Source organism: Diplotaxodon limnothrissa, linkage group LG5 (genome assembly GCF_057381915.1).
Source record: "Diplotaxodon limnothrissa isolate DT_005_m linkage group LG5, D_limnothrissa_male_GT1.1, whole genome shotgun sequence".
NCBI classification, from domain to species: domain Eukaryota; kingdom Metazoa; phylum Chordata; class Actinopteri; order Cichliformes; family Cichlidae; genus Diplotaxodon; species Diplotaxodon limnothrissa.
This window is the reverse complement of record NC_140600.1, coordinates 21,624,407-21,649,811: the sequence shown is the minus strand read 5'-3', so window position 1 is coordinate 21,649,811 and position 25,405 is coordinate 21,624,407. Positions and strand designations below refer to the sequence as shown.

General features: G+C 42.6%; 4 protein-coding genes across 4 annotated transcripts; 2 read left to right on the top strand and 2 right to left on the bottom strand.

Annotated features, from left to right (window-relative positions):
- Positions 1–1,062: 1,062 nt before the first annotated feature.
- On the bottom strand, positions 1,063–6,336 carry mfap2 (microfibril associated protein 2). Its single transcript, XM_085354207.1, has 9 exons — positions 6,297–6,336; positions 4,627–4,688; positions 3,278–3,325; positions 2,863–2,889; positions 2,703–2,768; positions 2,550–2,591; positions 2,381–2,468; positions 1,664–1,737; positions 1,063–1,235 (listed from the first exon to the last, which is right to left on the bottom strand). Exons 2-9 carry the CDS (start codon positions 4,655–4,657, stop codon positions 1,132–1,134), a joined length of 480 nt encoding a protein of 159 aa, XP_085210333.1. The 5' UTR covers positions 4,658–4,688; positions 6,297–6,336; the 3' UTR covers positions 1,063–1,131.
- A 1,534-nt stretch (positions 6,337–7,870) lies between these two features.
- sdhb (succinate dehydrogenase complex, subunit B, iron sulfur (Ip)) lies at positions 7,871–12,153 on the bottom strand. Its single transcript, XM_085354206.1, has 8 exons — positions 12,051–12,153; positions 11,326–11,459; positions 10,734–10,819; positions 10,231–10,367; positions 8,882–8,998; positions 8,684–8,785; positions 8,474–8,596; positions 7,871–8,366 (listed from the first exon to the last, which is right to left on the bottom strand). Exons 1-8 carry the CDS (start codon positions 12,120–12,122, stop codon positions 8,286–8,288), a joined length of 852 nt encoding a protein of 283 aa, XP_085210332.1. The 5' UTR covers positions 12,123–12,153; the 3' UTR covers positions 7,871–8,285.
- Positions 12,154–12,465: 312 nt separating this feature from the next.
- On the top strand, positions 12,466–14,778 carry mrpl20 (mitochondrial ribosomal protein L20). The gene is made up of 4 exons (XM_085354205.1): positions 12,466–12,631; positions 12,781–12,891; positions 14,442–14,519; positions 14,601–14,778. The coding sequence occupies exons 1-4, from the start codon at positions 12,545–12,547 to the stop codon at positions 14,772–14,774; spliced, it is 450 nt and encodes a 149-aa protein (XP_085210331.1). The 5' UTR covers positions 12,466–12,544; the 3' UTR covers positions 14,775–14,778.
- A 1,472-nt stretch (positions 14,779–16,250) lies between these two features.
- On the top strand, positions 16,251–23,069 carry atad3 (ATPase family AAA domain containing 3). Its single transcript, XM_085354204.1, has 16 exons — positions 16,251–16,533; positions 17,085–17,161; positions 18,183–18,284; positions 18,396–18,455; positions 18,541–18,610; positions 18,707–18,872; positions 19,695–19,764; positions 20,577–20,732; positions 20,814–20,870; positions 20,952–21,077; positions 21,167–21,291; positions 21,405–21,456; positions 21,548–21,618; positions 21,733–21,900; positions 22,282–22,390; positions 22,491–23,069. Exons 1-16 carry the CDS (start codon positions 16,338–16,340, stop codon positions 22,881–22,883), a joined length of 1,998 nt encoding a protein of 665 aa, XP_085210330.1. The 5' UTR covers positions 16,251–16,337; the 3' UTR covers positions 22,884–23,069.
- Positions 23,070–25,405: the final 2,336 nt, after the last annotated feature.

Sequence of the window (25,405 nt, the reverse complement as noted above, 5' to 3'; positions counted from 1 at the left end):
CATCTGCACTCGATCTTTGTCCAGCATATTCCCAAATTTCTTGTTCTTATTCAAGAATCACCACAGGACTCTCCTCCAGACAGGCTGGAATGAAAATCTGCAGATTCCTCCACGTTCATGTGAACAGATGAGGACAGAAAGGGAGGACTTGGGTTTGTTAGGAAACAAACAAACTGAGCATAATGAAGGAATTGTACTGTATGTTCTCTCTGAAACAGATTTTACTGATTATCTGATATATATATATATATATATATATATATTTAGACACTATTTTACCACTGAAGTCTGAGTGCTGCAGTGATGGTGCAGTTTTTTTATTAGGTTAGTTTTACTGCTTTTTACTTTATGTATAAATACTGACACTGGTGATTAATAAGGACAGAGTCACTCGTTTGGACGAAGGGAAGCCATGTTTCCTGGAAAATAAACTTGGCTGTGTGTCCTAACTCATGTCTGCTCATTAATACGCTTCAATACGCTGAGCTGCAGCCGGGAATCACACCTGAGTCAATGAGCTGATCAGCTGTAGTAAAAAAACAAAACAAAGTTTATTTTTTTTCTCAGTCTCTATAGTGACAGTTTTACAAAGCAGTAGTACAGAGGTCATTTGTGAGGTCACTCCTCATTACCTGTTTCATCACATATCTCATGATCTTGGATAGCGAGACAGCTGGCGGCTGGATATCGATTAGTTTTGTCTGATGTCAGTGCACTGCGGCCACCATTGATGAGCTAATCATGACAATGACTGCTTTTCAACACAAATACAGTAACGTACCAGTAAACACGAGAAGATTAATGTGATACGATATGCAAAAAATTAAAAAATAAAAATCGAGGATGTTCTGTGGCTTTATGTGCACCTCTAGAAGTTTTATAGCACCAGTGATTTATACAGTCATCAACGTCCTTTGGATTATACGTATCCTTACACACAGGATCTAGTGAGCAAACACAGATGTGGAACATTTTAGACGAAGAGAAACATGCTGAAATGCAGAAGTGCTTTTCGCACAGGGGTAGCGGGGGTGTACAGAGGGAGAGGAGAGAGGGAGGAGGGCAAAGTAAGACAACGTGATGAGGGAGGTGAAAAAGCGGCAGTATCTGGGTGGGTGGTGTCCCTGATCATCAGCAGCTTCCGCAGCTCTTCCCACAGCTTCCTCCTAATGATGCACACTGGCCACTCAGCGCCGCCACTCCACAGCGAGAAAACTGATCGCGACACAGGTCCGCTAAACACACACAAGCACACACACACACACACACACACGGAAAAGTCCGTTAAAATCAATCTCATGATTCTTTCTCATATGAGCTATTGTCCAACACAGACAATTAAAATCATTAGAAAGTTATTTTCTATAAGCAGGCTTGTAGAACATTTTGGATAACAAGCCAAATTTATACCATCACTTTAGAATTTGTGTATACTTTACACGTGTTTCTCTTTCATTTATATTTATATTTATTTATATGCCTTTGAAGATTTGGTTTTATTCATTAATTTATTAACCTGCAAGATGAAAATTAGCCTGGCAAACCTGGAATATTTACAGGATGGGTTTAAGTGCTTGTGTTAATTAATATGCACTGCCCCTTTTAAATTAGTACATAAAATATCAAGGAGTAAATGCATGAACACAGGTTACACGAATCCCACCTCTGAGCAACTCCTCGTGTGCGCACACAGTCCTCACGCAGACCTCCTTGTTGACGACGTACACCCGCCGCAAACTGAACAAAAACACATGCAGAGGTCACACGTGCGGAGCCAGGAGCAGCTCACAGTCATCATGTCGGTCTTATCAGTCACAACTGCATCTACAGGCAACAGTCTATAGCCGATCTATACTGAATCAAATCCACTGTTGCCTATTTAGTGAGACACTGCACTTCATGGTGTTTCCTCATTACTGCTGAAGTTTATTTTGAGTCAGCACCACATACGAACTCATAAGAACTAAATAAGGGTTGATCCACAGCTGGATATTGTTCCCAACAAATACACTATTTAGTCCTGTTTGAATAATGGAGTCTTTGAAATGATTGCTGAGAACAGGCTGTACAATCTTTATCCGGTGAGTTCTTGGAGAGCAGTTTGGCTCCTGGTTGCCTTTTTGTTAGACACCTTGAGACATCTGCATCGTATAAAACCTCATTCCTTTTGTTTTGGATCTGCATAAATGCACTATAGTTCCAGCACATTGTTAACATCAGAATTAACTGTGCTTCAGTGATATTTACATTAGAATAACAGACCAAAACTAGCACAGTGCACGTGAGGTAAATATCCATTCATCAAGACGAAATGAAGCCATGCAGTATTACTCGTAATCACTGCTTTCTGTTGCTATTGTGCTCCTTTAAAAGCACTTACCTGTAGAAACAGAGGCTGTTGAGACACTGCTTGCATGGCTTGTGAATTGAGTAGAGTCGGGTGCAGAGGTACTGCTCCTCTCTGCAATCTGGGAATCAAACAACAGAATCTTTTCTCCACTCTACGTAAAACAACTGGCTTTCTGTTCTCGTCTCTCTGAATCACTTACCGAGAGGTCCAGGCTCCGTGGGCTCTGTCAGGAATTCGGGATCTGTTTTTTTCAAATAGTATGAGACATGCGGCAATTTGCATTCATTCATTCAATCGTGACAGCACTGGGAGTAAATCTGTGACCGATGGGAGGAGAGCTAAGCAGACGTACCTGATTTTCCAGGACGGATCACGGGGTTGAGCTGAACCTGCTGCTGATAGCCTCCACGAGGAGGGTCTAAATAAGAGGAGAGAAACATTTTCCCACTTATACACTTGGCATAACATTTAGAAAATGAGGAAACTGAAAAAAAGAAAAGTAAATGTCTCACCTGTGGTGTACTCATACTCTTGGAATTCTTAAAACAAGCAAGAGAGAAAAATGTTTCATGAGATCAACTGTTAGTTTAAAAAAAAAAAACCCACAGAAAGTGCTGCACCATATAACGTGAACCACCTGCACGAGTTCACAAGCTTGTGAGTCAGTAATCATGACTTCATATGCAAGATGTTTAAAAATAATAAGATGCAGACTGGTCAAAGTGCTATTTACACTACAGTTCAGTTGCTATGCGAATGACAAACATATGAATCAGGAGAAAGACAGAGAGAGGGGGAGGGCGAACTCCTCGAGGGTGGGTGATACAGCAGAGGATAACGAGGAATTGAGAACAGATGTGGAGAGCGCTGATGTAAACCGATGCTGAGCAGGAACAATGTAGGCCAATATTCCCTTAATTAACTTACCGTTAAAGATATATGGATCCTGGTACTGGGGCTGGCTGAACAGCACAACTGTTGACATCGTAGACAAAGAGAGGAATCACAAAGAATGATGAGAGAAGTGCAGTCGGTGAAACACAAACAGCTCTATCACTGGTGTTTCCTAAGTCTTTTAAGATCACACTCATCTCCTTTAATAAGGCAGCTATGAAGTATGAAACGTTCGCACCTGATAATTATGTGGTTTTTACATCTTCAAGCTCTAGCTAGCACTACTGCAGGACCATTATTGCAAATGACAAGTCACAATCCCATCAAGCTCGGGAACGTGGGGAGAAAGACCGCACATGGCGTGAGGGGTTTGGGCAGGAAGCCTTTCTGCTTAAGCCTAACCATTAGTGAGTGAACACTGAGAAGAATAACACCATTACACCACTACCAGGAGCCTGAACAAGGATCCATGGATTCTTTGCGTTCATGTTGGTTATGCCAAATTCTGACCCTAACCTGAATAACACAGTAGAAATCGAGACTCATCACACCAGGCAGCGTTTTCCGATCTTCTCTTGGCTAATTTTGGTGAGTCTGTGAGAACTCTAGTCTCAGCTTCAGCCATGGCACGTTCACCTATCTTTCTCATTCTGATGCTCGGTTTCAACTTCAGCAGGTCGTCTTGGTCATGACTACACGCCTAGATCCATTTGATTGGATGATTAAGTATTTGGGTTCAAGCAATGGAACAGGTGTACTTAAAAAATGCCAAGTGAGACTTTGTGCTGCTGTATCTCACTATTATTCAGAGCAGCATACATGTGTTATCTTTGCAGCTTTTTCTCAGTTTGACTAAATTTTGTTGCTATTCGAGGAATAGTGAACATAGTGAATAGTGAATAGGAATAGTGATCTTTGTTTTTTACAGTGGGCAGCAATTTTCTGTTAAAATTTGAAAAGTTTCGGGAGGTTTTCGGGATTTTTGGTCGAGAGCAAGGAGTGTGTGGGACTAAACTGGACAACGGTGATAACAGGTGCTGTTGGGGCTGTTTTGTTGTTGAGGTCTGAACATGAAATGAATAAAGGAATAAATAAACGAGTAGTTTGACATTTTTTTAAATGTTGGCAGGGCTTTGTTGTTACCTTTAGACTGAACTATTTATCTGTCATTTAATCTTATTTAAGTTGTTGATCGAGGAGCTTTTCATGCATGATACAGACATCAGAATGGTATCAGTTTCCTTACCTAACTTGAAGCAAGAAAGCAAATAAATCTATTATACCAAAATGTCCAAACATTTAGTATTGAGCCTTTGGTGTTACAGAGAACCGATTTGTTTTTTGAAGCTGTTTCAGCTGGTAGAGGCCTGTGGTGCAGTTACCTGGCATGCAGAGTAGCAGGAGGACTCTCATGGTCGCTCTGGGAGGTAGACTGACTTTAACACTGGAGGGAAAATGAGAGTATTAATCAAGACAAAACAACATGAGGGGGATAAAGTGCTCAGTGCTGGACACTGCTTTGGTCTCCTGAAAACTCGTCTCTTCTCTTTCCCCCGTCCTCCGTCACCTTTCCACCCCCCCATACTTCTGCCCCCCTTAAGCCATCATCCCCACTGTGACCAACACCACCACCTCCTCCACCGGGGAACTGTGGCAGCAAGAATGTGGCACGTCTTCCTCAGAACAAACTTTCTGTTTTACAGCTTTTCCTCGCAGCAGCACACAGTCCGCATTCCAGGAAAAGAAACAGAGGACCCCTCGACCCCACCCCACTCTCTTTCTCTCTGGGTTTTCTTCATACCTCCCTCTTTATGCCTCCTCATCCTTCATTTCCCTTCTGTCGCTCTCACTGGTCATTTCCTACCAGCCCCCCCTCCTTTCCCCCCTTTTCTTTCTTCTTTACCCGACCAAGCAACAGAGCTTTTTTAAAAAATAAAAAAACACTCTGAATCCGTCAGTGACATTCATGAAGTCACACTGTTACATACAGTAAAACTCATTACCTTACACTGACTAAAGTACTTTTCCACTTTGTGGAAAGTATGAACGCTCCTCCTCCACAGCTGCTGCTGCACTGTGGGCCACTTCATGCACTAAACCTGGTTGTGTGGTACATACACAAAACCCACTCTTTTCTTTTCTCCCTCCCCTTTGTTTGTGTGTGTTTGTGTGTGTGTGTAACTAAATGCAGATTTTCTAGGTCACATTTGGACACAAAATCTGTGAGTAAAACACTTTTTGCACAAGTTGTGCATGCATGCCAATTTGTGCATCTTTGTGTGACACTAAAACACACACACACACACACACACACACACACACACACACACACACACACACACACACACACACAGAGTTCTTGGTGTGCATCACAGTGGCTTTGGGAAACCATATGTTTTCACATCACACATCTGGGAGCCATTACCCCCCCCCCCCCCCCCCCCCCCCCCCCACACACACACACACACACACATACACAAAAAAAACCCCACAATCAGGAGATGCTCTGCTGTCATCCATTTTTGCACTATTTGGTTTTTTATAGTTAAAAAAGGGAACACTAATGAATCATTTCTGCATATGCCCTCATCGACCCCTATTCTCTGGAAGCAGCTCAATTTCCCCCCACTCAATGACAGAGAGGCTGGAGAGAGGGTTTAGTTTTCACCCTCTCACCAGTGCCATCGCTGCAGTCCCTCCTCCTCCTCCCTCTTCTTCTCTCCAGTGAAAACACAGGACCACATGTCAATTCTCAACAGCCATTAATATACACCCAGAATATCCTCGGCTATTTTTGGTTTGCATTAAGCAGACTGATAAGCGCCAGGAATGCTCTGAAGTCCTTTTAAGACTCACCGCACTGCATGAAGTCTGTGCACAAAAAATGTCTCCTGACTTTTTTTTCCCTCCTCCATAACCTTCAGCATAAATGCAGTTTAGATCAGGTAAAGTCTATAACTCATTTCATACTTGCATTTAGTAATAGTAATAATAAAAAAGAAACAAGAAAGTCAAACTAAACCAGTCATGCGACTTTTTTCAGAGATCTTACCCAACTTTGACTCAATTCGCTCCGACTTTCTGCCGCTCTCATGCGTCCTGTGAGTGCAGGAGGACTTCCAGCGCCACATTGTACCACCCCGCATCTGCAGTCTCCTCCCCGTCCAGTCCAGCCCCGGCCTCCAGCAACGACCAGCAACAACCCTGTCAGTGAAGAGCTATGCAGAAGTGGAAGCTATAAACTCTATGAAAGTATGAAATCGAAGGGTAAGTTCACATGATCCGTAGTGCTAATTTCCAGCTCCGTGTTTTATTCTTGTGCTTCCAGGATAGTTTAGCATGATTTACATTTCTAAAAATAATCCTCATTTTTCTTAATATGGGCACTGGTGCAGCCCTTTCATGTAGTTCATCTACTGCTTGAAACAAGACTTTTAGCTATCTTCCCATATTATTTTTAGATGGCTTTCTTCTGATTGGATGGCCTGTGCAAACAGAAGGTCTGGACAGCGGGTGGGTGGGGCTTCTGTGCTCACAGTCTGTGATGTCCCCCTTTTACTGATAAAACAAGTGACAAAAGTACAAAAAAATTTTTCACCCAGAGCAACTAATTGTTTATTACCTTGAACCTTTGGCAATCTTTAACACACATGTGAGCGCACACAAATGTACAGTATAACACTCCTAACATATCAGGGTTGAGTCACACCAGTTTTTTGGTCCTTTTTTCCTGGCATTGATGTCTTGTATATAATGTCAGCACATATAAATACCAGCCATGTTTTCCTTTATACAATACAACTGCATGTGGGTCCTTGTTAAATTCTGTACACATAGAAAGTTTTTAAATAATCAGGCCTCATCACATCTTAAAGACCTCGTAGATCGCTCCCAGACTGCAGGCTTAATTGTGGCAGAGCCTTCAGCTTTAAGGTCATTCTTCTGTGAAATCAGCTCCCAGCTTGGTTTTGGGAGACAGACCCCCTCTAAATTTTTAGATTTTAAGCTTTTTGGTAAAGTCAGGGCTCGATCAGGGGACCCTGCTGCTGCGATAGGCTCAGGCTGCTGGCAGACTTCCCATGATGCACTCTACTCCACTTTTTTTCTTCTTCTCTCTCCCACAGTTTGTTTCTTCTCTGTCCCATCATCCCACAGCTGGTCTCTTCCAGATGGCTGCCAGAGGCTTGTTGGGGTTTCACTCTAATATCACATTGTATGAATTTGCACTTTATAAAGCTGAACTCCTTTCTTGTGTAAATAAACTCCAGTTTATGCCAAAATTAATTTTAAAATGAGGTTTGTGGGCAGCGATAGCGTTTTCTGTCTCTGTACATACCCACAGCACTGAAAGCAAAGCTCTGCATTGAGTCCTCCAGAGATTAGTCTGCTGTACAGATGACAAACTCCATTTTACAACATAAAGCAGGATTTTAGTTCCCCTTTAATTACAGTCAACATACAATAAGAGTTTTATTGCTGGTTGAAAAAGCTTTGAAATGCTTCAGATGGTTCAACTCATTTGGCTCTGCTCAACAGTGACACCCAGAGGACACCGAGTCAACGTAGTAGGATGACAGGAGAAATAATCACAAGTGAAAGACCGCAACCAGAATTTAAACTTATTTATTTCCATCAAAACAAAGACTGATGTCAGTTTGCTGGAAGATCTGAGGGAACGTGCCTGTGAACCAGCTGCTAACATGAACAGCAACGAGCTAAAAGACACACAAAGAAATGCCTGGATTTTACTCTGCAGCATCAAGTACACAAACACACAGTAGAGTTGGAGATAAACACCTATTTTATGGTACATGTAAGACTCAGACGCTCTCTCTCCTTCATACTGTACATGTGTGTTTATGTCACACCAAGTTCTCCAACCACACACACACACACTTCTGCTACAGCTGACTGCAGGATGTCGTGGTGGTGGTGGTGGTGATACATGGTGCACTGGCCCAACAGACCTGAAGAAGCATTTTTTGATCATTATATAACTTAGTCATGGAGGGATAAGAAGATCCAGAGGATAAATGAGGTTTCAGACAGCAGCTGCTGTCTTCTTCTTGTATGTGGCCATCATCTTCTTGATCTCAGCGATAGCTTTTCCTGGGTTCAGGCCCTGACAGGAAGAGCACAGAAAACACAAAAGCTTATTCACACATCTGAGTAGACTCTGTACGAAGCTGCTCAGATGTACCTGAAGTGTCAGCAGTGCAGAGAGCTTACCTTGGGACAGGTCTTGGTGCAGTTCATGATGGTGTGGCAACGGTAGAGCGAGAAAGGATCCTGCAGCTTGGACAACCGTTCTTCTGTGTACTCGTCTCGTGAGTCAATCATCCAGCGGTACGCCTGAAACACGACAAAGGTTTACTACACAGCCTTGCTGATTCAGACTATAACAGACCATCCTGCATATTAAAGTGCTCAAACACACACCTGCATGAGCACAGCAGGCCCGAGGTATTTGTCTCCGTTCCACCAGTAACTTGGGCAGCTGGTGCTGCAACAGGCGCACAGAATACACTCATACAGCCCGTCCTACATGGGAGAGAAGCAAGTAAAGATATGTTTCCTTAATGTGCTGGAAGCCTGAATGTTATGGGACAGTGAAAAAACAAACAAAGACAAATGTACCAGCTTCTGCCGGTCCTCCACAGACTGCAGGTACTGTTCCTTCCCTTCCTTGGACTCATCCTTCTTCTTCAGGTAGGGTTCGATGGACTTGTACTGGGCGTAGAAGTTACTCATGTCCTGCAAACACATTGCTACACTAATGAATCCACCAAACTGAACTGTCTACTCAGGTGGCTGCGGCTCAGATGATAGAGGTGGTCGACTACCAATCAAATGGATCAGCTGATCGATCTCAGGCTCCTCCAATCCACGTGTGGAAGTATGTGTGCGAATCACTCACATTTTATTGTAATTATAATTTTGGCTTCCAGTGACTATTATAGCAAGATAAGACCAATAAAACGTTTATTATCAGCCTAATTTTTATTTTCCTATTTATTTAAACTTTTTCTAAGTCTATCATCTTTAATAATCATTGAAGATCTTAAACAATATGAATGTGCAATTATGATTTATTGCTGTAATCAAGCAGCCTTACGTTCAAATGCTAAAAAAACCCTAAAAAAAACCCCAAACTGATCTGCTATTATTAAACAAAATCTGCCTCAATTTACATTTTGCTGGCTTTTAGCTTCCACAGAGAAGCAGTGAGCAGTAGCTTCTTCACACCCAATCAGTTCAAAGCAACATTTAACAGTTGGGTCTACTGATCATTAAAAAGGGATGCCCAGGATTAGTCGACCACACAATTAAGCATTGCTGTCCTTGCTAGCTGGCGGCAGAAACACTAGTTGGTTAAACAAATTATTCAGATTTTATTTGTGCACGTCGCTGGTTAACAGCAGGGTTTTACATTCATCCAGCCACCCGACAAACAAGAACCACCCCTCTCCATCCCTCCTCCTCTCTGTGTTGGGAAGGTGTTAACAAGAAAGACGAAATGTCAGACAATGCAAATTCAGCCCCTTTATTAATCTCTTGAGTGTTTCTGATTTTTAGAACAGTCTGATTGATTTCTCCTTCTCCTGTTTAATCATCTAGAAAATTAAGAATCAGGAACATCCGCATCACATAATCTACAGCACCAACACTCCTAAAAAGACATCCACGCATCTGATTCATTAGATCTGGCTTAAAAAAGGTTGGAAATAAAACGAATAAAGAAAAATGTAACGGTTTTCATGAATGCTAATGTGTTTTTTCACTGTTAAAAACAAAACAGTGTAACATTTGTTATTGCAACACTAAATTTTGCACATGCAAAATAAAAAAAGCAACCAGCTGTTAATGACTTTAAACTCTTAGCACTTGTGTGTGATAATGTGATGGCTGTGCTAGCTTATAAAAGAGGACTGTGAAGTAAATGCTTCGTTCCAGATGTTCACAGATGTTCGGTGAAGCTGACTTACAGGTACCAGGTCCTTGACGACGTACATGTGTGGCAGAGGGTAAATCTTAGTCGGCTTGCTGAGGCTGGAGTCGATCTTGTTGAGGCAGGCGAGTGTGTTTCCTCCATTGATGTTCATCGCACAGGACCCACAAATACCTGGTTAAAGCAGAATAAAAATTATAATAACAACATTTATTATTGACATTTAACTTTTGAGGACAACAACAGATGTGGTACAACCGGTCTGTGTGCAACTCTTGCTTGTGGTGTTGCTGCTCGTCAACCAAACAGTGAAACTGAGTAATAAAAACAATGACAATGCTGTCTCTGCTTTTCATACTGTATTTCGTTTTTACCGTTAATGTTTTTTGGGGGGTTTTGCACTTCTTACTTTGAGCTGAAAAGATGGGCTTCTTAAAGATGGGCTTTGTCAGTCTTCAAGAGTATAAAAGCTTTGACTCAGGTGCTCTAGACTCTGTAAACCCCTTTTAAAGGTGCAACTCCAGCCCCTGTGTTACTGACCTTCTCTGCAGGAGCGACGAAATGTCAGAGTGGGGTCAATCTCATTCTTGATCTTAATGAGCACATCGAGAACCATTGGGCCACAGCTGGATGAAAAAAACAAACAAAAACACAGTAAGTTAAAAAAAAAAAAAAAAATCTGTAACATGAAATTGTCAAAGCAGCTTGTCTGATGTGTTTACTTGATCAGCTGAAACCCAGACAGATCATACGGCTGAGCAGCATTACTCAGCATTGAGCAGTGTCACGCTGACAAACATGAGCTGAGAGAGTTTAATAAAGCTGATTAGAGAACAGGTGAAGGAAGAGGACTGAAAATATGCCCGGCTGTCAGGGCCACCTGTTACTGTTACTGAAGCCACCAGAAAGCATTAGTTAGGCCATTAACAATGCCCTTTGTTTAGACCCGAATATATTCTCAGCAACATCCTAACCAACAAACATCCTAACCTGTGAAAAATGAAGACTCTGCTGGGATATCTGGGCTAAAATGGAAAGCTGCTGGACTGTTGGGTTTTAATAAAACTTTCTCTAATCAATGACAGGAAATTGCTCTGCCTGGATGCCAGATGTCCAAATCTATGACACTCACGTGTTGAGGTCAATCTCATAGGTCTGCATTCGGGGTTTGTCCCCTGGAGTTTCTGGATCCCATCTGTACACCTGGAACTTCTTTACCCTGGGCTGCCCTGCTGGAGCTGCTGCTGTCTGTGCATACCGTACCGCCTGATCACAGGGAAGACAGGCGAGAAATCAAATATAATAATAATTTCAAACAAACAAACACACACACAGACTGTCCAAGCCGGGGCTCGAACCGGCAAACTTCCGATTACAAGGCGAACTCCCAACTCTTGAGCCACGATCGCCCGAAGTCCTCTTCAATCATGACCAGGATGAAGTACCTGCTCCAATCACTAAATTTAGCGTTGTCTAAATAACCTTTAATCAATACCAATAAATATCCTGTATTAATAGCTGTCAGACATGGTTTCATAAAACACAAACTTCATTGCAATAGAATAATGCCATCATTTTTTTCGGATTATCTTTTTTAATATATTTTTCTGCACAAAGCTCTATTATTATTTACTTTTAGTGTTAGACATACATTCCAACACATTTAGCGTTAACCAGCCGAACCATAATTAACTTAAGTTTAGCTAACAACTACACTATGTAACCCGGACTTCAGAACATAGACGGAACCCTCACGTAGAGAGCTGTAACCGGTCTAAACGCTGACACCGGGCCGGCTGATGACAGCAGCGGTTCACGATGAAACTATTTACTTTTCCATAATAACCGTCAACATACCAAGAGTCCTGCGGGAGAGCGGAATGCCAAAACACCGCACCGAGTCAAGGACGTAAAACTGGCGACCGACATTTTGAATGGTCTCTCCTTTGACCTCCGCAGCTCGCTAGCCCAGCATTCAACTCAGTGGGTGCGTTTGCTTTGTACACCGACGTGTTTCGCACTGACGCAAACACGTCCTTTAGAAAGTGTGTATTTTTACGGATCTGTAATCTAATGTTTGACATCTTATTTTCAGACTTTTGTTTTGTTTTTGTTTTGTGAACCGTAGCCGTCTGGTGCAATTGATGAAGTTGTTTGTGTTAAATTAGCCCGCGCGCCGCCTCTGACAGAATTTTAAATTGAACGTACCCAGAATGCGCCTCGGTTTGTCGACGTACGGCGTGCGGAGTTATTGAGCTCTCATAACACCGAGAGTGCTTGGTTGGAGGTCACTTATTACGTGTTTATTCGTTTGAAAGTGGACACTGCGGTGAGGTGACGGGGGGACTGAAATGGTGTTTTTGACGCTGTCTTGTTGGATCAGAAGCCGAGGACCCGACAGATACTGGAAGGTCCAGGAGGTCCTCAAGCATGCACGGGTACGTCTATTGCTATTTCCTGGAGTGATAGCTGCTAGAGCTCATTCATGATGTTTGTAGAAGCTGTGGTGTTTTGTTTATTGCATCCTCGTCGTGTTAAAGACTTGTAACAAGTGTTGTTGTCACGTCTCTGTCATTTCTTCCAACAGCACTTCAGAGGCAGGAAGAACCGCTGCTACAGCCTGGCCGTGCTGGCTGTCAGGAGGGCGTTCGTGTACGCCACCAAAGCTCGGAAACTTAAGAAGCGCAACATGAGGACGGTAAGAAGACCCAAATATTACTGCATGGCATTTGGATTTTTTTCCTGATAGTAGCAATCGTAGTCTAAGTAATAGACTTTTCAGCAGATTCTGGGTGCAAATATATTTAAAACAAACACTAATGATTGCTTTTTGCTTATCAAATGATTCCTGACTGGCGTCATGACCACCTAAAGGATCCCCAAGATAAATCAGGTGCACCACAAGATGTCTAAATTAAAGCATGTTGTTTAGATAACTGGTTATATTTTCTTTATTTTTTGGTCGGTTTAATCAAATACTTGATATTTTCACTCCATTAGTCCGCTATATAATAATTAAATAGAAAATAAAGCTTTGGGCTAGTTCCGCAGCAGTGTCTACATTACTAACAGGCCACTTCATTAGGGACACCTGTTCAACAGCTTGTTAACGCAAAATATTAGTAAGCCGATCACTTGACAGCAAACCAGTACATTCAGGTGTCTTGACATGGTGAAGATGACCAGCTCAGGTTCACACTGAACATCAGAATGGATGAAGGAGGGTGATTTCAGTGACTTTAAACATGTTGTGGCGTTTTGTGCCAGACAGGCTGGTCTGAATATTTCAGTTGAGCTGCTGGGATTTTCCAACACAACCATCTCTAGGGTTTACAGAAAAGGGTCCAAAAAAACCCAAGAGGAAACAATGCAGTGAGCGGCAGTTCTCTGTGTGAAAGTCCTTCGCCTGAGGTGATAGGAAGGCGAGATTAACTAAAATCACCTCGCATTACAATTAAGGGTTAGAGGATATCTAAATGAAGACGACCACAGGGGGTCCTGTCCACTAAGAGCAAGAAACTGAGACTATAATTTGCACAGGTTCAGCAAAATTTCACTGCAGAAGATCAAAAACACCTGGTCTGATGCATCTTGAATTCTGCCATGACATTTGGATGGTAGGGTCAGAATTTGGTGTGAACAACTTGGAAGCACTCCTTCCATGTCCACACATACACTGATAAACACAGTTCCACCCCCCATTTCAAGGATAAACCACCACTGTGCAATAACCCAAACTGTATATACATAACACTATTTATTTTTTTTACCAGATTGTATTTTTGTACACTTTATATTTTTTCCTGTAAATACTGCTCATATGCATATAGTGCTGCAGAAACTGTGCACCCCCCCCCCCCCCCCCCCCCATGTATGTCATTGTACATCTGTATAATGACAATAAAGTCATTCTATTCTATTCTATTCTATTCTAAAACCTCAGTTCTGCTCCATGCTGCTGACTTATTTTGATTAAATTGGGAGAATTTGAAGTCAGGTCAGCACTTTGGGCTCTTTGTCCTGATCATCGAGCTGTTCCTGAGCAATTTTTGTAGTGTGTTGGGGGGTGTTCTCTGGCTGGGTGAGGCCACTGCTGTGCACTTCCCAGCAGAACTTTGCAGTATAACAGGATGTTGTTCACTTCCTCTCTTTGGATTTAATATTGCAGCTGATTGGTGTGTGTGTAAGATTAGAAATCAGTTTGCTTCAGTATAATTGATCCTGTGTGTTGTCCCCTTGATTCATCAGCTCTGGATCTCACGGATTGCTGCAGCAACACGAGAGCACGGCATGAAATATCCCGCCCTCATGCACAATCTGACTAAGGTTGGCTTTACTAGATAGTTTTGCAGCTCATGTATTTTTAAAAATTCTGTTGGCTCACTCTTCCTTTTTCTCACCATATAGAGCAGCGTCCAGCTCAACCGTCGCGTCATCAGTGATCTGGCCGTTACAGAGCCTCGGTCGTTCCTCTCACTTGCAAAACTGGCAAGGGCTCGGCAACAAGAAGGCTTCAGGGCAGCACTGGGTGACGGCAAAGAGCCTTCTGGTGTGCTCTCCCGTGTAGTTATGCTGCAGTAAAGGACTTGCCACAGTTATGGATAAATGATTGTTTTTTTGGGGGGGCGGGGGGGTTAAAGAACAGCGTTTATTTAAAAAAAAAAAAAAAAAAAATTGAACTGACACAGACACCTCATTTTAGGATTTCATCAAAATGTGTTTCTTGTATGATTCGTTTAAAGAATTGCATTTGTGTGTGGTGATTCATGATCGCTCGATCAGAGATCCGGCTTGAATTCGAGCTGTAACACAGGTTGTCTGTTTGGGGAAAAACAGGAATTTTACAGGCCGATCAAAAAGTAATCGGTTTTGTGACACTTCTGCTGGTCCTGTGCTTCTTGTTGGTTTTATATTTGAACAAGTCAATAAGGAGTCTCATGTTAACGAGCTTTCCACTGGTCTCTCGTAGAAATGATTTTTGGAGAGATTTTTAAAATAGTACCAACAGTGTATCATTCCTGAAGTAAACTTGCCTACAGCAGCACAGATCATTATGTGTGCAGTATTTTGACTCCTGAACTTCGAGATCAGTATCTCTGATTGTGTTCTTCATACGAACTTCATGTATAAAACCCGTAAATCCAACTTTCACTGGTATTTATCAATGGCTGCACAGAATCCCTGGCAGGAGGTAAACTTAAACTTCCTAAAACAGGAATGTGTTGCCAACATGTGGTGTCACCTCCTGATTACCTCCAGTGTCTTCACACATGGTCTTGTTATCATTTCCATAAACCTGTTTATCATATGCAACCTTGAGTTATGACTAAAAGTTTTTCTTTTTGTTTGTTTTTTAAGGTTGGCCTTTTTTTGTTTCTGTGTAAATATGTGTTTTACCACCTTTTGTGGGTCGGTTGTCCTCTAAATGTTTAGCTCATTAAACATTTTTGATATATATTCTGGTTTGCTGTCTTTCGTCAGATTTTTTTTATTTTAAGGATTTTATTTACTTTTGTCCTGATCAACAATAAGCTGAACTCGGTTCTGCTCAATATTTATTTTATCTTCTTACAACTTATTGGTGTGGGCCTGCACAGCAGCTTCTCATGTAGCCCCTTGGGAACATAAATTGCCCACTCTTGCTCTGGAGCATGAAGTTGTTGGAAAACAGAAGGTTAAAACTGAAGTGAGGAGATTGTTTTCAGTGCAGAGTGTTTGCTTTAAATTTTTAGATTTGAAGTTTAAGTAAATCAAAAATAGATTTGATATAGAAAACCTGGAAACAATCCTCTGACACTTCAATGACTTTCAAAAACAGAAACAGCCTGATGAAACCGGGGTAAACGTCCTTTCGAGTGAATTGTATGCTTTATGATCCTTCGGGGCTACCGTATCGAGTGTGGGCGGGGCTACGTCAATGACCTCTGCTGAGGACTACTACGTTGAGCGCCAATCAGAAGGAGAAGTACTTGTTCTGAGCCAATCCTGGCTGCGATTATTCAGCTAAACCTTGAGCTGTTTGGTGCGCATGCGCAGAAGCTTTCGGCGTGACACACGTGTGGAGGAAGCGTAGTGACAGACCTGCGGCTGCTATCCTCTGTCCAACAGAACCGGTTTAACGGTGCTTTATTTGTTCTCGGCGAAATGTCGTGGCTGTTCGGCCTGAACAAGGGACAGCCGGAGGTGCCTCCCGGTTTACCGGCACAGCCTCCACCGCCGCCACCTCCGCCGGCCGGGGGCTCCAGCGGCGGTGGAGATAAACCCAAGGACAAATGGAGCAACTTCGATCCCACCGGGCTGGAGCGGGCTGCTCAGGCGGCTAAGGAGCTCGACATGTCCCGTAAGTATTCAAGGGCTTCGGGTGGGTCTCCTTAGAGGAGGTGTGTACAGATTATACAAACACGGCTGCTGTTGGAGAGCAGAGCTACACCAGCATCTGCTGCTCTCTGGCTCACGGTGATGGTGGTGGTCGCCTCAGTGTAGCTGAAGAGGCCCTCACCGACATCCAGCACCGGTATAAATACTAAAGGTTTAACTCACGTGAAGTTAGGCTTACGGAACTGAGCTGCATCCACCTTCATCTAGAGAGAGAACAGAGTTCAAAGGTCACGGACGTTGCAGTCCGGCTCAGAACATCCAGACCTCACCCTCTAACACACACACACGTGTGCAACGATGCAACACATACTATTATTTGATTATTGATAATGATTTCATTCATTCATTCATTCAGGGCTGTTGTTTGGTAGTTAAGACTCAAAGGTGGATACAGTCAGTCACAGGGATCAGCAAAGACAGCAGGCCTCACAAACATAACGCTTTGAAGCAACTACATGCATCTTCATCTGTGTGTGTGTGTGTGTGCGTGTGTGTGTGTGTGCGTGTGTGTAGGACATGCCAAAGAAGCTCTGGAGCTTGCTCGAATGCAGGAGAATACCACTCAGCTGGAACACCAGAGTAAGATGAAGGTACAGTGAATACCTTTACTCACTATGTACTTCAAAAAAATGTGTTCATCACACAAATGTTAAACCAAGAAGCAACACAACCAGAAGATAAGTCACACAAGTAAAAAAATGAAAAAGAAAATCTGTTAATAAAAATAAAAGCAGAGCAGTGGATCACTCTGCATCTGCAGCAGGACACCGGGTGCAGCAGGACACCGGGTACATCAGTCCGTTTCTATCAGCTTGATAATTCCTAGGTATTATAGACCTGCATTAGATGAAGCCGCAGTAGCCGTATTTTTCAGAAGTGGTCTTTATCAAAAGTTCTCCGGGCTTTCCAAAGCTCTGTCAGAGGCTGCTTTTTCACTCATTTTAAAATCAGTCCTTGTACAACTTGCCAAATAACTAATTTGAAGTTACTCACAGCTTACATGCATTAAATGGTATTTATTGTTTGCATCGTTGAGGTGATTCCTAAAGAGCTATTAGCTGAAAGCTTGGCATATTACAGCATGAGTCAATGGGTATGGAGAAGGTCAGGAGAGATTAACAACAGTGAATATATAACATGATGGAGGCTGTGCCATAGCATGCACACACTCTGTATGTTTGCATGTTACAGTGAATTACCGTACTGCACTTTTCCTAGCAAAATACAAAGAACTGTGTGATGTTGGCTTAAGACTTTTACACAGTACTGTATAAGAACTTGACTCAGATATTTACAAAGATGAGTAAGCACCACTGTAATGACCTTCCTGAGTATGTATAGGTGGAATAAGGCAGGGAGACCAGCACAGAGCAGGCATCAGAGATAGCAGGTGAGACCATAAAGATGAGATGTTTCAATGTGATGACTAGAAGAGTAGTCTCGAACTGGATCTGAAGTCATCTGATTGGGCGTTATAACAGCCGTGCTCTATTTAAGTAGGTATTCTTGCTCCTTTGATACTCGAGGACTTTGGTGGCATCTGTGTTCTGTGCTGCGATGAATTGTCGCTGTTCTCCAATGACCCAGTTGTGCTCTCACCTCACGCTTTAGGAATATGAAGCAGCAGTCGAACAGCTCAAAGGCGACCAGATACGCATCCAAGCTGAAGAGAGGAGGAAAACTCTCAATGAGGAGAGCAAGCAGCATCAAGCTGTAAGAGGGGAAAACATGAGCTTCTTTTCTTTTTCTTTAGAGGGAAGAGCACTGTGAGTATTACAGCAGTGAATTGTACCAAATTGTGTTTTTGTGGTTGTGTCCCATCAGCGAGCTCAATACCAAGACAAGCTGGCCAGGCAGCGATATGAGGACCAACTGAGGCAACAGGTGAGTTGTTAACCTCCAACTCCAGCTGTAACGTGCTGTGAAGTGGGATACAGTACTAAATGTCTTGTGCTTGTTTAATTAACAGCAAGCCATGAATGAAGAGAGCCTTCGCAAACAGGAGGAGTCTGTACAGAAGCAGGAGGCCATGAGGAAAGGTAAAGAAACGAGCGCGGTTATTGATGGGATGCTTTTAAATGTTTGACACGATGAGCTGAGGTTTATGTTTTTGTTTTTTCCTCTTTGTTGTTTAGCGACCATAGAGCACGAGATGGAGCTGAGACACAAGAATGAGCTGCTTCGTATTGAGGCAGAGTCCAAAGCTCGAGCCAAAGTTGAGAGGGAAAACGCCGATATAATCCGAGAGCAGATCCGCCTGAAGGCTGCAGAACACCGACAGACCGTTCTGGAGTCCATAAAGTAAATTGTTTTGCTCTGAGCTGTTTATAATGGTGTATCGCTGGTTTTTAAGGTCATGAATGATAATAATTGTTTTTTAATGCAGTTTCTTCTAAAAGCATTTTCGCACCTGAGCTGCAGCCCTGAGCTTTTATAGAATTTACTCGACTGAGCTGTACGCGAGCACACAAATGTCTGACACGGCTGGATTGGGCATTAAATTGTCTTTAATATGTCAGCTTGTGTGTGTAAAGTCCAATTGTACTTATGTGAAAGGAGTTTAAATGAATTCACTGCTAGCGTGCGGCCGCCTGTATCACATCTGCAGACTGTATAAAAGATCGACTTATCTGTTTGACTCAGAAGACCCGGTCGCCATCTTTGTTTTTTGTTTTTAAAACAAGGACATTGTGCGTAACCTTGATAACCTGAGTAAATGTATTTATTTATTTTTTATATCTATCTATCGATCGATCGCAAAACTTCAGTACAGCTGGAAATCCCTTTGCAACCTGCTGGCTGTTAAAAGAATGCAGATTTAATGTCTTTTTCAAAGTTAGAAGCTGCGTCTGTCTTTTATACAGTCAACGTTCCTGCTTCCTGCACGCTCTACTCGAGTAGCACCCTCATCCAAACCAAACAGAGTATTTACAGTAGCGCAAATTTCACTGATGCTGACTTTGTCCTGCTGTGTGCTGATTGTGAGAGAAGCAAATTTTCCTCCATTTTCTGGAGTTCATGCATGAAAACAGCTTAAGTTCAGTAAATGTTTAACAGTGTCAACATGGGCATTGTGACAGACTCTTAAAGGCGTGCTCACAGTTAACACGTGTTTGCTTTCAGGACTGCAGGTGCTGTGTTTGGAGAAGGATTCAGGGCCTTTGTGTCAGACTGGGACAAAGTGACTGCCACGGTGAGACACTCTGCTCCCATTCAAGGGAGAATTTGTCACTGAAATTCCAATGAAAACAAACATGAATATGCCTAAGGAGTACACTAAAGCACAGTTAGTTATGCTGTGTTCAAGTAACATAAATCAAACATTAATGTTTCTGTCGAAGTCAGACAAACAGGATTTGTTTTGCTTCTTAGCAAGATGGCAAAACAGAGCAATACCTTTTTGTGTGTGTGTGCTTTGAAATGCTGCTGCAGCACGTGCATGGATAGAGCCTGGTCTGTGAATTATATGCCATGCCCCGAATACATAACAGTGGCAGTACACGTTACACCTTTTACAGTTTTACTACCGTTTATGTTCACTGCCAACATCTCTGGTGGTAAACTCATTCATGGGGCTGCTCCAACTTTCTGAGTTGGAAATCCAAGTTTAGGGGTTATTCCAGATGAAGATTTTGACTGGAAACTCGTAAATACAGATTTCTAATTTAATCTGGAACGCAGCATTAAAAGGCCCAACATGTATGCATTCACAGATGTGCTAAACATTTCAATTGACTGTGTCCTTTTACTCCGTTGTATATACATCAAAGCAAATACTGCTTTTATGACACCTGTGGGTTTTCAAACACTTCCATTCTCAGAAACTCTATCTTAAAGGTATTTTTTCAAATTGTTTTTGGCTATAACTATGAAGATCTTATATCCCAGATGTTACCTCAACTATAAATATTATCTTCTGGGAAAAAAAAATGCTCTGCTTATCATTGCTCATAATGGAGTGTGAATTTAGTCTCCTGATCTATAATGGTTTCCTCTCTTCCCCAGGTGGCAGGGTTGACCCTCTTGGCTGTGGGAGTGTATTCAGCTCGAAATGCAACAGCAGTGGCCGGACGTTACATCGAGGCCAGGCTCGGAAAGCCGTCACTAGTCCGGGAAACTTCCCGATTCACTGTCGCAGAGGCAGTCAAGCATCCAGTCAAGGTAGCTAATGATGAATTCATAATTTTGCTATTTTTAAGCTGCAGAGTTTGTTGTACTTATAACTGCTTTGAAATTATTTAGACGACCAAGCGGCTGAAGAGTAAACCTCAGGATGCCCTGGAGGGAGTTGTGCTCAGTGTAAGTGGACATGTGGTATAAAAGTGCAAATCATTGCCGTTTTGTCTCAACTTGAAATAACAACACTTTCCCATCTCTTAGCCTTCCCTGGAGGAGCGTGTGCGTGACATTGCCATAGCAACAAGAAACACAAGGCAGAACAACGGCCTGTACAGGAACATCCTCATGTACGGTCCTCCGGGGACGGGCAAAACGCTGTTCGCTAAGGTACGCCAGAGAGCTAAAGCATGCTCAGGTGTCCAAAAATATAAACCAGTGCTTTGTCTGACTGGAGGATTTCTGTGTATGTGGAGTAGAAGCTGGCAGTGCATTCTGGGATGGATTACGCCATTATGACCGGTGGTGATGTAGCACCAATGGGCCGCGATGGTGTCACCGCCATGCACAAAGTGTTTGATTGGGCCAACACGAGTCGACGCGGGTATGATGCTCAAAATATGTCACCTAACATATTTGTTATTATATTTGCACCAATATCACGAAGTGCACCAGATGTAGCAAAACATGTCCTTTCTGCCATGTTTCCAATCACAGGCTGCTGCTGTTTGTTGATGAAGCCGACGCATTCCTCCGCAAGAGGGCCACCGTAAGTCTGCGTTTATTTCATTACTCAAAAAACCTGCCGGTTACATAAGAAAGAAGCAACTGTTCATTGCCTTATTTTGTTTTTACAATAGGAGAAAATCAGTGAAGACCTCAGAGCCACTCTCAATGCCTTTTTATATCGCACTGGAGAACAGAGCAACAAGTAAGAATCTATTTCACATGTTTACAACTGAACTTTCTTAACCACTGTGATTTACTTCCTACCTTTTATTAAGCTGCTTGACTCTTGTGTTTTTGTGTGTGTGTTTTTATGCAGGTTTATGTTGGTGCTGGCCAGTAACCAGCCGGAGCAGTTTGACTGGGCCATAAATGACCGTATAGATGAAATAGTGAATTTTGCGCTGCCGGGTCTTGAGGAGCGGGAGAGGCTGGTGCGGTTATACTTTGACAAATATGTGCTGGAGCCGGCCACTGGAGGGAGACAGTGAGTACACAAGAATAGAGCTGTTAAAGTGGCAATAGACAAGTCTCCTAGTAGCATGTCGGTGATGAGAGAGAACAGAGCGTGAAAACGAAGCTGTCAGGTTACCTCACCTATTACAAACAGCAGAAATTATCTTCCTCCAAAGGGTGGCGTGGCTGTCTTATAGTTGGGGTTAGGAGCTTGATCATTCCGGAGAGGATCCGAGTAGAGCGGCTACTCCTCCACATTAAAAAGAGCCAGTTGAGCCATCTGATTCAGAGTAAGATGCCTTATACTGGAGGTGTTTCTAGCATGTCCACCAGTGTAGGAACACTATACTGTGTAACAGTGGAAATTTCCTTCATGGCCTTTTCATGGTCTTATTCTGCTTTGTGTTTACAGGAGGCTGAAGCTGGCGCAGTTTGACTACGGGAAAAAGTGCTCTGAGATAGCGAAGCGGACAGAGGGCATGTCTGGACGAGAGATCTCCAAGCTGGGTGTGGCCTGGCAGGTACGAATCATCATATTATCTTTGCCTCCATAGCTGAAACCTTGTCATACCACTGGAGAGTGTATCTTAATTTCAAAATGAAAATGTTGTTTTCCTTCAGGCGGCAGCATATTCCTCTGAAGACGGCGTCCTGACAGAGGCCATGATCGACGCTCGGGTCGACGATGCCGTCAAGCAGCACCTTCAGAAGATGGACTGGCTGCGAGGAGAGGAGGCGGCGAAGAGCCTTACACCCCCACCAGCTGGGGTGACGAGCAGCGGAGGAAAAATGGGTTTTAATCTGCCCCTCAGCGAGACGCCTCAGGCCCAGGAGGTGATCGCTCCTGTCCTTGAGATTAATGAAAAGCAAGCACCTATGAACCGCTCGGCAGAGGGCCAAAGTGCCGACCGAGCTGGACACAACAGCACAGCAGAGAGTTCAGGTCAACCTCCTGCCTCCACTGACGGCAAGATGAGAGAAGACTCTCCTCCTAAAGATGGAACTCCAGTTTGAGTTCATTTTTCCCAGTGGTGCTACCTGGATAGGAAAATTTTAGCTTTCTGCCTCTTTGACTAGAAAGTTTCAATCTAAAGGCCTGTTGGGATTGTCTTTACGACAGAAGATGAGTTTCTAGCGTTAACCAATTAACTACAAAATACAAATGATGGCTGAGACTCTTTCGGTCTTATGCATCATGTACACAATGTAAACATTTACTTTACATGGAAACCAGTCGCTGTGTCTGTAATTACACTATATAAATGTACTAATTAAAGTGTCTCTGTTGAAACAATGAAACTGATCCATGTTTTCATAAAAAGTAAAGATTGTTACTACAATTGATGATTTGTGGTGTTTCTCTCAGAAGCCAGAAGTCTGAAAGGCTAAGAAAGAGTCGTACTGTGACACCTCCAACCTTTAAGGCAGAGACTTTAGAACCACACAATGCATAACGAATAGAAGGGCAATGATAAGACGAGTGGGTAGTTGTGTTCGATAGGAATCCATCTGGGATTTCAGTATTTCACTATAATAACAGAGTTCCCGTTGAAGCTTCATATTCAAAGGAAAGTCGAGGGCATGAAGCTGTCCATGGTTTGGAAAAGGCTGCATGATTAAATGCCCTGTCACATTTTATGGGACCCTCTTATGTAGCGTGATGTGCAGGTTTGCATGAGTAAGAAATCAATCTGGCATTCCTGACAGGGAAAGTGAAGGTTGTTTTAGACAGATGGGGATATGTTTGACTGATTTAAAAAAACAAACATCTGGTTAAATCTTTTGTAGTATCATGCTGGGAGAGCTGTTTGAGCTACTTGCATAAGACCTGGTTGACCAGAAAAGTGGCCCTGAGCTCCTAAGAATGGGCTTAGCTCACACAAGCTGACTCCTTACCTCTGCTTTATATATATGTATTTATATTTTTATTAGTAAGTAGCAAGCACAGAAAAACACTGACAGTTGCAGAGGCAGTGTATGGCAACCAGTGTACAGTACATGTGTGTATAAGTAAGGCTTCTTAACCCCTTAAATGTTTCCATATCACAGAAACAGAGAAAACAGGCTGAGAAATGGCAGATCTGCTTCTACAAGATTTCCCTGAGGAAGTGTGTGTGTGTGTGTTGTTTTTTTTGTTTTTTTTTACATGCTGGTGGTTCTACTGGCTGCTAAAATATCATTATTACAACTGTTATTACATTCTGTTATATTTCAGTCAGAACTACAGTTTTATGTCAAGTGCTTCCATTAACTTGTGGCTCTATCTGCACCATGCTCCCGCTGGATTCCTTCGAGGGTTCAGGATGTGGACGCCTGAACACGTTCCTTATATTTCTGAATTTTGGCATGGATGGAAACGATCACCTGGAGATAAAAAATAAATAAAATAATAATTAGGAGTTAACACATTAGGAGTTAGGAGTTAACACACACACAGTAAAAAAATTTCAAACTGATAACTTAAAATAAGAAGCCTGTTTATAAAATACATTAACTACATTCTTACACGGTTTTGCACATAGACGCAAATAGAAATTGGCGCCCTCACTGCTTTTGAAGCTCGCATTACCCGACAGGGAGAAAATTACAGAGGGGTAAAAACGAGTTCGCCGTGGCAGCAGGATTACAGCCACAGAGAGCCAACAGTAATAGAAGAAGAGCTGAGGTTCAGTGGGCTGCGTGGATGTTACCTCCCGCAGAAGCACGGGCGGTAACCAGTCATCATGGTTACGGTCAGCATGCAGCTGAATATCAGCTGGACCTTATTTTCTTTCAACTCTGTGGACTGTGGGCAGTCCTAACATTTTTGTAATATTTATATTTTCTTCCAAAACTCACAGAATAGTTGAAATACGACTATCACTATCCGCAGTGGCGGTCCTAGCCTGTTTGGCGCCCTGGGCGAACACTCTCTCTGCCCCCCCCCCCCCCCCCCCCCCAAACACACACGTAAAACATATTAAGGATTGTACATTAACATAAAACTGTTGTCGGAACCATACTGAATTTCACCAGAGAAACACACACACATATATGAAGAGAGAGAGTATGCATAGTATGCAAACGGCTACCAAACAGCCATCATAATTCGTCATACAATGAAAACAGGACAAATCAACAATTGGCAATGACTAATTAATATTAAAATCTGCAACATATTGTTTGGAGTTTAGTCTGTTACTGTTACTATTTTTACCATTTCTTCTTGGAGCAACTGTAACCCACATAATAAAGGGATTAATAAAGTATTCTGACCTGCCATTATCCAATGACACATCTGCTTACCTGTATCTTTTGCTCGTTTCTCCTCCTCTTCCTTTCTCTTTTTTCTAAACTGAGCACCTGATGACTTTGAACTTTTCTTGTCCATCTTCCATTGGTTTTAATTTTGCACTCCAGTATGAACATAAGTCCCCCAACTCGAGGATCACATCACAACGTAACCTAACAGACCTACACCTTCCCTCTTTTATATTTTCACTGATGAGCAGGGGCGTGTCTAAAATGTGTTTGGCCCCCAATCTAACTGTTATTCT